Source organism: Pterocles gutturalis, unplaced genomic scaffold (assembly GCF_000699245.1).
Source record: "Pterocles gutturalis isolate BGI_N339 unplaced genomic scaffold, ASM69924v1 scaffold46447, whole genome shotgun sequence".
Taxonomy (NCBI): Eukaryota; Metazoa; Chordata; class Aves; order Pterocliformes; family Pteroclidae; genus Pterocles; species Pterocles gutturalis.
Window position 1 is genome coordinate 30,791 of NW_010111918.1, and position 13,694 is coordinate 44,484.

The window sequence follows — 13,694 nt, forward strand, 5'->3', positions numbered from 1 at the left end:
AGCTTTTTTATTTTTCTAGCTGAAAAAAGCTGAATAGCTTCATAAAATCACTTTGCATATTTATGACTGGCTTTGAGTTACTGTGTTCTGATATAACCTTCAAAGAAATTCCTAGCAATGAACCAGCAATGCTTTAGAGACAACCAGTTAAGGTATCTTGGAAACTTTTTCTAAAAAGGATAAAGTGATGAATAAATGTTAAAAGTTGCATCTATTCCAACATAACCCTGCAGTGCTTGTTTCTCTGATACACAACCAAGCATACAAAGTTTTATAACACTGAGTAAATTAATATTTAGAAAAACTTCAACCAAAACAGTAATATTAATTCATCTATTGAATAATTTACAAATTTAGAAATGCTGTTAATCTGTCACACCCCAATCCAATAGTTTAGTTTATCATCAGTTTTCTCCTACCTAAACTACAATCAGGGTAACGTTTTTCTTAAGAAGTACAATTATGCAAATCCAGTAGAGTTCCAGAAAGATGGGTAATACTTCAGGAAGGTACACAATATCAGGAATGAATGGTAACTCACGTTGCTTTACATCTGTATCTTCCATTTAATTAACCATTGCATATAAAATAAAATCAGTACTTTCAGTTTAACTTGCAATATTTCAACTTACTTCTGGTCACACATTTTAACCCATGTAAGTTAAGATGTTCAATTTATAAGTTCTTCTAATTCACACATGAGCTTAACTGAAGTTGAAAGATTATCACAATAAAATCAGTTTGTATCAGTGTTTTTTTCCTGTATTTTAATTGCTAATTGAAGAATAACACGACATGATCAACTTTCATAATAAAGAGAATTTGCAAGGGTAACGTGCAGAGGGATCTACATTAAGAATCACACATAATCTGAAAGATGTAGTCAACAGTATGAAGTTTGTGGTACAACATTTAACAAAATAATAAAACAGCCAACTGTTGAAAAAGAACAAGTCCATTACTAGCCCATCTTGAATCTTGCACACAATTCTAATCATCCACCTCAAAAGTGATACAGAAGAAAGTCTAAAGCACAACTGTACAACGCCTAGTTCTGTTCTTCCACTAGGTATTCGTCATTGATCACCATCATCAAGATAGTGGGCTACAGACTTGCAGTCTGATTTGGTATGGATTTTTTTTTTTTTTTTACATACCCTATATGAAGCCAAATTTCAGTATTCGTATTTTAGGTTAATTAAAAATACATCAGAATTCTTGAGAAAAAGAAAAACCTTCTACATCATTCTCCTTAATTACAGCTTACACAGTGAGTGTGAAATGAGTTTTACTAATCGGAATTAAAAATTCATACTTAGATCAGCTCTACCATACACTCTAGAAGACACAAGACAGCAACAGCTTTTGGCCGTGTCTTAAAAATATCATACATTGCCTTTTGGTCCCTGGGTTGTTTTCACCTTTATCATGAAAAAGCTGTATCTTTTCCTCCCCTGATCAATACACAAAGCTTCAGATACAATCTGCTAAGTAGAAGAAACAATAATAAAGTACTTCAATGCACTTTAACATGAATTAATGTTAAGGCTATAGAAAAAACAAGGTAGCAAATTCTATTAGCTTTAAAAAAACCCAAATAACCACCACAAAAACCCCACTCTTGACTCTCTATACAAACAAGGGCTGTTTTTCCGTAAGAAAAGAGAATCTTAAACACTTACCGATGTGGGCATCCTTGACAAATCTTCTGATCAGCAAAGGACCCTCCTAAAACTTTACTTAACATTGCTGGATGGCCCAAAGCTTTTAAAGCTTCATCTAAACTGTCCACCAAGGAATTAAAAAATTCTAAAGCATCATGTTGTTCGCGTAGATTTACAGGTTCACCCCAAAGTCTGAAAACAAAAGCACATTTTTATCAAATATTTTTTTGTTTTGTTCTCCAACAACTTCTTTTCTAAAAAAGTATTATTCAAGCTATTAATTTCACCTTCCTAGTGGTAAAAACTATTTATTGGTTTGTAATGTAGCATACATCACAACTGTTACTCTGTCCCTGACACTTAGTTACTGGTAAGTAAAACCAAGCTATTGCATATAACTTCATACTTAATTCAAAGTCTCAATATCATGGTCAAGAACAGCTAGAATTCAAAATAACCATCTTGCTGTAAATTTTGTTTTATTAACAGACTTCTACGGAATGGTGAAGAGGTAGAGTAACAGATACAATGCTGTACAAGTTCTGCTAATTTACAATTAACATCACTATAATTTCTTCTACTACAATTAGTTGTTGCATTTCAGTGGTCCAGCAAACAGATATCAATACTAAATTTTCTGTTTACCTAAACTGCTTCCAAAACCCTCTTGGTACATAGTACTGTAGCCTGGAAGCTGCTAAATGACCAAAAATTACTTGAAGATGCCTCAGAACACCAATATTGTACTCTTTTCTATCTTCTGTTTTACTCAGAGCTGGTTTGTCTTCATACTGATGTGGATAGCCAAACACATCATCTCGCGGGTCAACATTGCTCTGAAAAATAGAAGAAAATTTGTGCAATTAACTTTGATATGTAGCTGTCTCATAGCTAGTTGTATCCCTTGTTTAATTTAACAACCTAAAGCGTTTCATATTCTCATCTGAAGAAACAAATAATGTCTTTGTACGCACCAAGGGAGTTCTAGTGGCAGAAGTGGCGTACAGTGCTTTCAACTACAAATCCATGAGGAGGAAGCCTGCAAACCTTCCTACTTGGATCTTTTGAACTGCCTCTGTGGCAGCAAGCCTACTCAAGTAAGAAATATTACGCTATTGTCCCCACTGCTAGCAGGGGAAAGCAAAGCAATTAGTAACTTAGATTTATTACAACCTTTCAAAAAAAAGAATTGTTTAAAGATGAGCAAATTCTACATAATTAAATATACCTCATTGTCCTGCTTTTCATCCCCAGACATATCATCATCCACATCACTGCCTGTGCCTTCAATTGCAAGAATCCCATTCCTGATAGCTGGAATCATGTACAGCTGCTGAATGACAGAATTCATATAACAAGTGGCACCAGCATTTTTCAGTCCTACAAATCCCTTTGGCGGTCGAGGCCCAACAGGTGGTAGATATTCCCATTCTGTAAGTGCTTCACAAGCTAAAAGAAAATAGCAGAATGTGATGAGGAAACTATTTTGTTCTAAAATAATTAGACCATCAATGCACTACAAAGGGCAGTAGCATAAAATTAGTATTAGTTTGTATCCCACTGCAGTTTAATAATACAAATGTTCCACCAGAAAACTTAATTGCTAAAACTAGCCCAACTTCTATGAACAATAGTTCTATCTGCAATCTAAACATTACACCATTTTCTTGTATTGCATAACTAAAAAGGTGGCCAGACAAATATTCAGTCTATTTATGTACCAAACAGAAGTTTTCCCTCAATACCAGCAAGTTTCTTAGCTGAAGAAATCAGCTGAACGAATCTAGAATACATAACCAATTTATAAGCCTTTCACAAAATTATAGTAATTTTAAAATTACAATATTTCACTTTTCCTTGCCAGGACGGGTAACAGTTTTAGATATCTAGATGACTTGTGATACATTTTTTTTCTCCCGAGTTTTCTCCCTCAGACCACTCACATTTCTTCAGAGTACATTTATGATCATACGCTTCCTATGCTAACCTGTTATTCTGTGGTTTTTAACACAAAAATTTCTGATGTAAAAGAAAGTAAGAGAGCATGCATGTTTACAAGCAAGCTTTACTTGGTCTATGAAACACACAGCATGCACAGTTCATACATGTGTTCTCTCTTCTGTCTGATGTACCTGGGAGATCTGGCATTCTATTGTGCTTATCAAATACCTGAGTAGAAGGAAACACCATAAAATCCTTCTAATTGTGAGGTGATAAGAAATACACTACTTCCCAACAGCAAAGGGTGAAGAAAAAAGGATGAGGCAGGGGGGGAAATCATAAAGCTGCTCTTTTTATTTGTTCATTTGAGATGGAATCAAACAGGAAGAAATTGAAAAACTAACTCAAATGTCGCACTGATACCACCAACTGGGGAAGCAGCACTGTCATTCTGAGAGACAGTGGACAGTTCCCACTATGGGATGCTATTTCTAGTTGTGTGTAGTTTTGCTAAGCTACTCAAGTTCAAACATTCTGTTAAATCACAGAATGGTTTGGGTTGGAAGGGACCTTTAAAGATGATCTATGTCCAATGCCCCTGCTATAGGCAGGGACACCTTCCACTAGATTAGGTCACTCAAAGCCCCATCCAGCCTGGCCGTGAACACCTCCAGGGATGGGGCATCTGCAACTTCTCTGAGCAACCTGTTCCATTGTCTCTCTCTTTATGTTCAACTTAAATCTACCCTCTTTCAGTTAAAAATTGCTGCCCCTTGCCCTGTCTCTATAGGCCCTGTTAAAAAAATCCCTCTTCATCTTTCTTATAACCTGCCTTTATATAGAGAAAGGCTGCAATAAGGTCTCCTCAGAGCCTTCTCTTCTCCAGGTTGAACAATGCCAACTCTCTCAGCCTTTCTTCCCATACCAGCTCGAGTTTGGTGTGTGTCAACCGTGTCCCACCCTCCACCCACCCCTTTTTCTTTCTCTGTTAGTATTACACCCAAAATGCTTCAGCTGTCCTGTTTAGGGCTGCAGAAAATATGCTCCAGTTTGTTTGTTTGTTTTTAAGAAAGTCTTACATGTTTTTTATTAATAACAAAACCTTGCGTTAAGTATGTGCCTTTTGCAATCCTTGTGAAAATTAGCCCAAGTTTCATTTGACTATTGGCTTTTGAAACACTAAGATTTGGAGGTTTTTGTACATACAGCATTTGCTATAATCTTTCTCCAGTGAGAAGGAGAAAGCTCTTTTAAGTGCAGAGCTGTGCTGAGACAAGGCCAAAACTAAGAGGACCAGTATTTGAAAAATGACTTTGACAAGCAGAGAATGAGCACAGAGCTATAAAGGGAAACAGGACAGTGGACCTGTGTCTGTGTGCGGACAACTATGACAAATTAGGTGAGCAACCAAGAGAATGGCACTAAAACTAAGCTGAAGATACCTGATGAGGTTCTGGGATTGGTAAGGCAGAGCCTGAAACAATGAGACAAAAGTAGAAGATACAGACTGAATAAGGTTCCTTGGAGCTGGTACAGACAAAGGGGAGTAGGCAGAGATTGGGGCAGGAAGGGTCAGACTGTTTGAGTGACTGGGGATGGAACTTGGATGCAACCATGTAATGCAAGTCAGTATATTTACTACATAAGAACAAAATAAAGGCTATACTAACAAACGTTTCAGAACTTTGACAGTCTGATTTTGCAACATTAAAAGCAGCCACAAACAAACTACAAACTAAAAAACCCATCACCTAGTTCAGTTTATAATATAAGAAAACCTAATCATAATATAAACATTAAAAAATAGAAAATAGATAATTAAAAGTATTACATACTAGTGATTGCTGTACCTATGTAATACATTTCAGTCAAGGTGTCTACTATCTGTTTGAGATTTCGGACACATCCAACTGCTAGTGCAACTAGTAGCTCAAAGCCAGCATTAATAGTAGCTGGTGAACTACAGACTGGTATGGCCTGCTCAGCAGGCAATTCTCCATTTCTCATGTATTGTAGATAAACATTGGATGCTGGAAAGATGAAATCATCTATCAACTCCTGAAAAAAAAAAATAAAAGAAAAGAAACCATCTGTTACCATAGAAATGAATACTATTTTGTAACAGAGTAAGACTTATTACATGAATGAAGGTCTGAGAACCACTGAAGTACTTAAAAGAAGAGTCGAAATTGAGACCAAAACCATAATAATATTTTAAATTTAGAACAGAACAACTTTATCCTAAAGTGGTTCCCTGCAAATCCACCCCACACTCCCTTAACTTTTTAAAGTTAAAAACAAATCTATATTGACTGATAAAAATTTTATTTCACCTAACCCGTATTATCTACAAAGCTCTTTATCAATTAGCTCTGAAAAAAACAGCATTGCTGCTGTATAGTATCAGAGGTACAAAGAAAATACACCCCATTAAAGAGATGCTCAGATATCATGCATTTGTTCAAACCTCACATAAACATTAAGCACACTAATTAAGAACATGTGGAGAAAAAACAATATAGGGGTAACGAAAGAAAGCAGTCCTGTATCTAGCTCACTATCCTTGCAGTCCTGTATCTAGCTCAATATCCTTGTGTGATGTTTGCCAAGTCTTGGAATAACAGTTCACTAGGTCACAGCAACTCCATACACAGTGGTTTCAAAGAATGAGAATGTTAAGTACTCTTATGAATGAAATGTGCAATTAAAAAAAAAATATATTTTTAAAGGAAACAAAAACTGAAAAACTCCATAGGTCAAAAAACTTTAACTTACTTTAATGAGATTAGCACCTCCTTTTTCACAACCAATATGGTATTTCTTCTCAGGTGTCTGGAATGCTAACAACTCTTTTGTTACTCCAAGGTGACCCTCTAATATAGTTTCTTCAACACCTGTTTCCCCTGTTCTTTTTACTTCATCCTGCCATTTAAGAGAAAGTTAGGGTACTCTAAATAATATATGTTTCCAAGGTTAAGTACTTTACAACAAAGCAGTAAAAAGCTGATTATCAGAAATAAGCTGATCCTAAAACTTACCCTAATTCTCTTAAGCCAGTCAATTTCATTATTGAGAAGAACTTCAGCATTGGGTACATTAATATTACTGTTGTAAGCATAGTTAAGAAGATGTCTTAAAAGAGTGAAGTAGTCTCCGGAATGCTTAGCTCTCTCTCTTGCAGTACTCTACATAAAACAAAAACAAATGATAAATAATTCACACATGCTTCTACTTAAAGTGCAAAACTTAACATATTTTCCCTAAAACTGGCAGTAAATATCAAAGGTGTGTAAGATAATTTTTAACCTTTTAGAAGTTTACAATTGTATTTAGCTGTTAATTAATGACTTCTGGACTATTTTAGTAGCAATTTCTATACCTGAATGGGAAACAAGAGTAAAGTGATCAAATGCTCAACAGAACCATGAGCATGCAGAATTGAAAAGCCCTGGCAGGACCAGTAAAAGGCAGCAATAACTGTACGTATCTATCTATCTATCTGCTAATGATTTTTACTTGAAGGTTAGCATTCACTGAAGACCAAATACATATATTAAAGCTTGTTGTTCATATTCTCATCAAAAAAATGGCAAAAAGTCCCTTTCCCCCTCATCTAACTCAAATTTAAATTGACTCTGATGCCTGCCCATAGGTCAAAAGGAATCTATATTTTAGTAACGGTTGTTAATAGCAATTTGACTTGCTTGTAGATATTTTGTCTTATTTTTTACAGAAATTCACATGGCACTGAAGCCTTCACCTCTAAAAACTTACCCCTAGAACAGTAAACAGCAGGGTAATGAAGAAAAGGAGAGGTCTCTGTCCCATGCAACACCTGGTAGCCATTAAAAAGAATTGCTCCTGGGCCATCTGACGAACAGTTCTGGAAATCATTTAATCGAAACATTAACTACAATGTCCCTATCCAAACAGGACATTAAAAAAAAACAACAATTAAATTTGTGCTTATCTGCTTAGCGCCTTTTTTTTAAAAACCAGCACATAATGTAATAAAAGGGAATACTCTAATTATTCACTACCCATCGCATTGTTTCTCCTTGTAGTGAAATTTTAGACACATGAACTAATATTACAAAACCTGTTCCACAAATCAAATATTTAAAAGTAAAAGAAAAAGAAACTTATCAGCAACTTATAAAAAACCTTCGCAACTGCCAGCAAATATTGGATAACACAGCTAGCAATTTGCAACCCTAAATAAAGTTTTATTTTTTCTAACCAAGTACCAGTTATGCCTGAAAGACAAAATAGAGTTACCCCAGTAAAACTGCTCTTACGTATCACTAGAACAGCTTGCAGAGCATCTACGAAGGAATCAAAATTTGTCATTAGTAAGAAGTGAGAAAACATGACCCCATGAAAATTCCACTGGCTAGAATTATAGGAAATTTTCCATCTAAGAACTTAATCTAATCACTGGAATAATGTGGGAATGGATAAGCGTAAGTAAAAAAAAAATAAATTAAGGCAAGCTCTATTCTTCCAAGTTGCAAGATTAGTTGTCGGAGCGTTCTAGCTTGTAAAAACTGTTAGAAGCAACTCTGCTTGGGTGGGGAGCGATTACAAATGAATGCTGTGCTTTATGAAAGTATCTCAACATATAAGAAACTGAATTTTACAGCATCTTTTTGGTGCGGCTGCCATTGTTTTCTGCCCATGAGGCACTGTGGAAAGCACACGTAAGAACGCTATCTCCTTCAGAGTTCTTTCATGTGTGGTTAACTGTGCTTCAAAGACACCCAAGGATGACCACGAGGTCCGATCAAAGATGCACCTAGCTGAGCACTGTGCTTCTGGTATACACCTAGGAAAGTGCATAAGAAGAGGGAAGCATGCAGTGACACTTCTCCAGAATGTTCTCTAAGCTTCTAACAATTTGCAGTTCAGGAAGACTACCAAAACCAGTATTTCATAGCCCTCACTGGACAAATTAATGAAAGAACCCCTCAAACTATTTCCAAACTGAAGGTTTACACTGCTTCAATGTTATGCTCAAAGTTCTTACACAAAGAAACACTGTTCTCTATTTATTCTCCCTTCGCTACTTCTGATTTTAAAGGTCTCTGTGGTATTCTCCTCCCACCATTTATCTCTTCTCCAATACAAAGTGCCCCAAGCTATTCAGCTGTTTCTCACATGGAAGTCATTTCAGAGCTTTGATGTCCTTTGTCACCCTTCTCTGAACTTTGCAAGTTCTGCTACACTGCTTTGAGTTGCAGAAGACCATGGGGTGGAGGCAGTCTGTTTTGTTCTTAATAATAATTGATGTTTTATGAGATCTGATGGCTGAGCTGACGTTTTCATAAAACTTCTCACAGAAACGACTTTTAAGAATGCAACCCTTCAACTGCTTGGGATGCATCACATAGACACTCCTCAGGTTCACACACTTAAAAGACGGAATGAAATAGATAAAGGTGGTATTTTCCTAAAGTGAGAAATATGACCAAGGAAACACATACTTTACACTGTTATGTCTCTAAGGAGTGTGCAGTATTTGAACACCAATATTGTATTTCTGTGAGGCTACAATAATCTAACAGCTCTTAAGGAACCATGGGAGGGATGCAGCTTGCCTAAACGCAGGCATCTAGTGTCATGTTAGACACTATGACAACAGCATAGAGATGGCAGATAGGACACAAGTTGCACGATGAACTCGAACACACACAGTGAAACAGCTGGAGGTCAAATGCCTCCATGAAGGCAGGCACCCTGAATCCCATCCTGTTGATAGCTCCAGGATACAGATTTCTGTTTAGAAGTCAGCCTCTTCATCAGGTGTAAGTGCCATGATTTTACACAGGCAGTAAGAATTTTTATTTATTTTGGCCATATATGTACGACCACCAAACACTTGGCAGCCATCAGTGGCATACTTCTGGGTTCCACGTTCATTCAAGGCTAACTGTTCAGCTACTCTCAATTTATACGTAGCGTGGTTATGCTATGAGGAAACAGCACAGATCCTATACAATCTCAACCTCAAAGAAAAAAACAAAACCCACCAAGCCATCTGATCTTTTCCAGAATGATTATATTTGTGAGATCTGAACTTGATCATCTTCCTTGTCTTTTACAGTGCACCAAAAACATTTTCTCACATGCATATTTTTGCTCACATTGTTCTCTGATTGAGGACAGGAGATTAGAGAACAATAGTTGAAAATGGAAGGATATTCAGAATTCAGTCTGGTATTTGCTGAACTTTGCACTGAAAACACTAAATTTGTTTCCACATGAATTCAGAAGAGGAATTTTTTTTTTTAACTTAGCTCAACTTCATGGTCTTAATTTTCAAAGTGGTCTTCCATTTCTGCTCATATTTATGCTATTCTAACCATCATGTAATAATGAACAGTTGCACTCTAAGTGAGACTATCATATATGAAATTTTACAAGCATGAGAGAACTCAGTGGTTAGCTTCTTGTACTGACAGTATGAACCATTTTTCCATAAAATAAATTTAGCTCATTTCTTTCTCTACCAGAACAGGAAAGGAAACAGAAGGAGCTGAGCAACAGTCCACTTGGATAAGACAAGTCCTGAAAAATTTCATCCCCTCTGACAAAAATCCCCAAACCAACCCCATCCATTAATGCTATTCTTATTTTTAAAGGGAAAAAAAAAGCTAACATATGCGGGGAATTAAGCCACTGCTGTTCAGACTTGGACTGACATGCCAATAAAACATGTGGAAACAGAAGTCCTAGCTTAGGGATACACCCAGTTTCTTCCAATATTTTTCGGAAGAAAAGTGCAACAATCAACTATTTACTAGGCAGAACAATATGAAATAGTTGGAATTCAAATTCAGTCAAAGCTCAAATCACCACTGAAAGAGACTGGCAAAGCCACAACAGATATTCCCATCTGTGAACTAAGACTGTAGGTTTTGCTAAAAAAGACCTTCTACCTCCATCACAAAATGTGTTAGGTAGAATCTGCACAAAATGAAATTCAGAGCCTAAACTCTTAAAAGACTTACAGATTTAGAAGTTCCTGATTTGAATCAACAGTTCACTTCATTACGGAAATACAACCAGAACAAAAAAAAACCCCAACAAACCTCACAAAGAGCATCTGCAGTTTTCAAAGACAAAGAATTGTGAACAAGCCATCTTTGGTGTACATTTGTCATTGGGACTATTTGGAACATTGCTATCTTGCTAGTACCTGTTTCAATATTTTACATTGTGCTGTGATGTAAAACAAAGCAAACTAATTATTTTCTGTAACCAATTAACAGTTAAATGTACTCATTCTAGGGGGGTTTTGTTTGTTTGTTTTTAAAGTAAATATCAACACAGCTATTCTGTGAGTTCTGGCAGCAAAAAAAAGGCATTATGGGTACAGCATTTTTAGAGTGGGAAGGATTACAAAATAGATTCATAGTAACAAAAGAATATCCCAGTATTTTCTTCTTCCAGTTATTTATCCTTGATGACAAAATCCTGGCCTATTAACCCAAACCAGTGAAAGTGATAGCAAATAAGAATCTTTTAACCCTGACACCTGATAAATGGTGGCAGAGATAAAAATAAAAGGAGAGAGATTTCTAGCTGCGATAACAGCTTTCCAGCCCACGTACAGTGACAAGAATCTCAGTTTGTGATATCCAAAGATTAAAGAAATATTTTAAGATCATTTCATGAGAGACATGTCATACCAGAAGCAGTCTCATAAGTTTTAATGTTGTAATATTGCCAATAAATAAGCACGGAGATCACACAGATTTCGCTGCTATATTAGATAATAATCTTTAGGCTGTCCAAAGTTATTATTTGGGCAAACAGACTTATTTACAAACTGAAGCCCAGAACCACTCTCTGAACTTCATATGCAAAGAAATACTTCTGTCTGCAAAGTGTTGATACCAAACACTAACTGAAACATAAACAAATGCTGGTGAACACTTGAAAAATGTCACTTAAATTCCAAATACAACACCAGAAAGTCAGGTAACTACAGTGGAATTTATTATAAAAATTATCACCCATTACTTATATTTGTACAATTAAGATAATGTAAAAAAGCCACAAATCTGATAAATCTTTGGACCCAAATTAAAAAAAATTTAAAACAAAATCAAAGGAATCGGCAGCACTATTTATGCTATTCAACTGTACAAATTTGACACACGCTCAAGATACACTTACTGTCAAAAGAGTAATTTGATACCAACTGCTGACAGTCTTAAAAATAAAATTTAGTGATTTCTTACTCATCAGCTTTAAGTTACCAAAAATAGTGAAAGACAGCTTGTTTCATTTAATGTGTAAAATTACAACATACATTTGTCAGCATCTTTTAATAACAAGCTTAAAAGAAGATGAAAATTCAAAAGAATTAAAAGATGAAAGCATCCCGTATCACAGGCAGCAAACTAATAAAGTTTGTGGGATTTTGATAATAACACTCCACAGTTTCACCAATGTGTGTAAGTAGTTCATCATAAAGAGATACTCTGATGATACTATCGATCCTTTTGTTATGGTGAATACTACTGAACATAAGTTTTTCCAACTGAAGTAAAACACCCAAACCATGCTGCTGAAATTCTGATCCCAGTCATCTCAGAGCGTCACAGACTCCATTTAAAATGTACTGAAAGGCTTAGACAACGTCACTAATTTCTGATCTCTCTGCCGTTTCTCAAAGAAAAATTAAAATATTAATTGAAGACCAGCAGAGATATCTTACAAACCTAGGATCAAATCTTTAGTAACAGCTCAAAGCACTGGTGACTTTCTAAGTTTAACAATAATACTACAGAAAAACTTCGCACCTGGATGGCTTCTAAAAACATACACCCCAATACCTCACATCACAACTTCCGATGGTTCTAAAATTCATAAGAAGCATGTGAGACAGATACTGTACGGGGCAGATGTTGTCTAAGGAGAACTGTAGCTTGGAGGTGTGGTAGCCGCTGCTGGTTTTCCCTGTCCATCTGCCCCCAACAGTGTTAAGGGTTCCACCAAGATGCTGCTACTGCACCAGGTGACAGCTCAAGTGTGACAGCTCTATGTAAAACATGTGAGTCACGTCAGAGTCACAAGTGTACCACTCCAATGCAAGAACAGAGTATTAAATCTTAACTTCCACCCTTCTCCTCAAATTGCTAGCAATGTATCATCTTTACTTACCAGAAAAAAGCATAAGAAAGTTTTTCTATACCTAAGTCACTTAAATATTCTAATGTAACGAGTATTCACACAGTTTCTGAAATGCATAAAGTGCCTATTATTTTATTCTAAATAAGTTGTTCTAAAGCCATCGGTAGCACATTCTCAAGCATCCATCTGGCTTGACAATATGCTCCTTATGAGTAGAAAGAGGACGAGACAGATATAGCTGCCACTTTAGGATAGGTATCTGAATTACAAAATTATATTACTAAACAATAAATTAAGACAACTGCAGAAAAATCAGTTAAATAAGGAGTCACTGCTCTGCATTTAGGCTTTATTTACAATTTGCAATGGTAAAATAATGTGTAATTAAAAAAACCACCAAAACTTACTTGCTGTGACAGTGCAATAGCAAATCAATGATAAACGTCTGCCATGCCTTTTCTTTACTGAGTGCATCCAGTGCCGTTGGAATCAAAGCAAAACACAGGGTCATCACCTCTAATGCTTCACAGCAAACTTGTTCATCTTCCATGTCTGGTTCATTTCCTGCATTTGTCTGTGAAAATAAGCAAGAGAGCACTAAGTGGGTATAGAAAAAAGTCCTGAGAAATCCAACCGTCTCCAAGGTATATACACCAAATACAAACACAAACCACAAATTTGTATACTTAGTGATAATCAGTGCCAAGTGTTTTATGCACTCCACTCAGATGTGATTCTAAGCACTACACGGGATGACCTTAACTTCCAATACTGTGCTTCCCAAAGGAGGATTCCAAGCACGAACTTAAGGAGCCAAAAGTTAAACAGTAAGCTTGTAGGCAAAACTTACATCAGTTAGTACTTCTAGAGTTTTCTGTTGGTTTCTATTTGGGGTTTGTTTGCTTGGTTTTTTTTAAATTTTTAAGCAAGATGTTTTTCTCCACTATT

The 13,694-nt window shown here is 36.1% G+C and overlaps 1 protein-coding gene across 1 annotated transcript in view; it reads right to left on the reverse strand.

Moving 5' to 3' along the window:
* Nucleotides 1-13,343, reverse strand: part of LOC104462069 (probable ubiquitin carboxyl-terminal hydrolase FAF-X) — a gene marked incomplete at its 5' end in the record, with an annotated part of 30,853 nt that extends 17,510 nt beyond the window's left edge. Inside the window, 8 exons of the mRNA XM_010073862.1 lie at nucleotides 1,683-1,856; nucleotides 2,310-2,500; nucleotides 2,893-3,113; nucleotides 5,441-5,663; nucleotides 6,381-6,527; nucleotides 6,644-6,790; nucleotides 7,380-7,488; nucleotides 13,154-13,343. Coding sequence (XP_010072164.1) covers nucleotides 1,683-1,856; nucleotides 2,310-2,500; nucleotides 2,893-3,113; nucleotides 5,441-5,663; nucleotides 6,381-6,527; nucleotides 6,644-6,790; nucleotides 7,380-7,488; nucleotides 13,154-13,343 — 1,402 coding nt within the window. The remainder of the gene's footprint in view (nucleotides 1-1,682; nucleotides 1,857-2,309; nucleotides 2,501-2,892; nucleotides 3,114-5,440; nucleotides 5,664-6,380; nucleotides 6,528-6,643; nucleotides 6,791-7,379; nucleotides 7,489-13,153) is intronic.
* Between the last annotated feature and the right edge of the window lie 351 nt (nucleotides 13,344-13,694).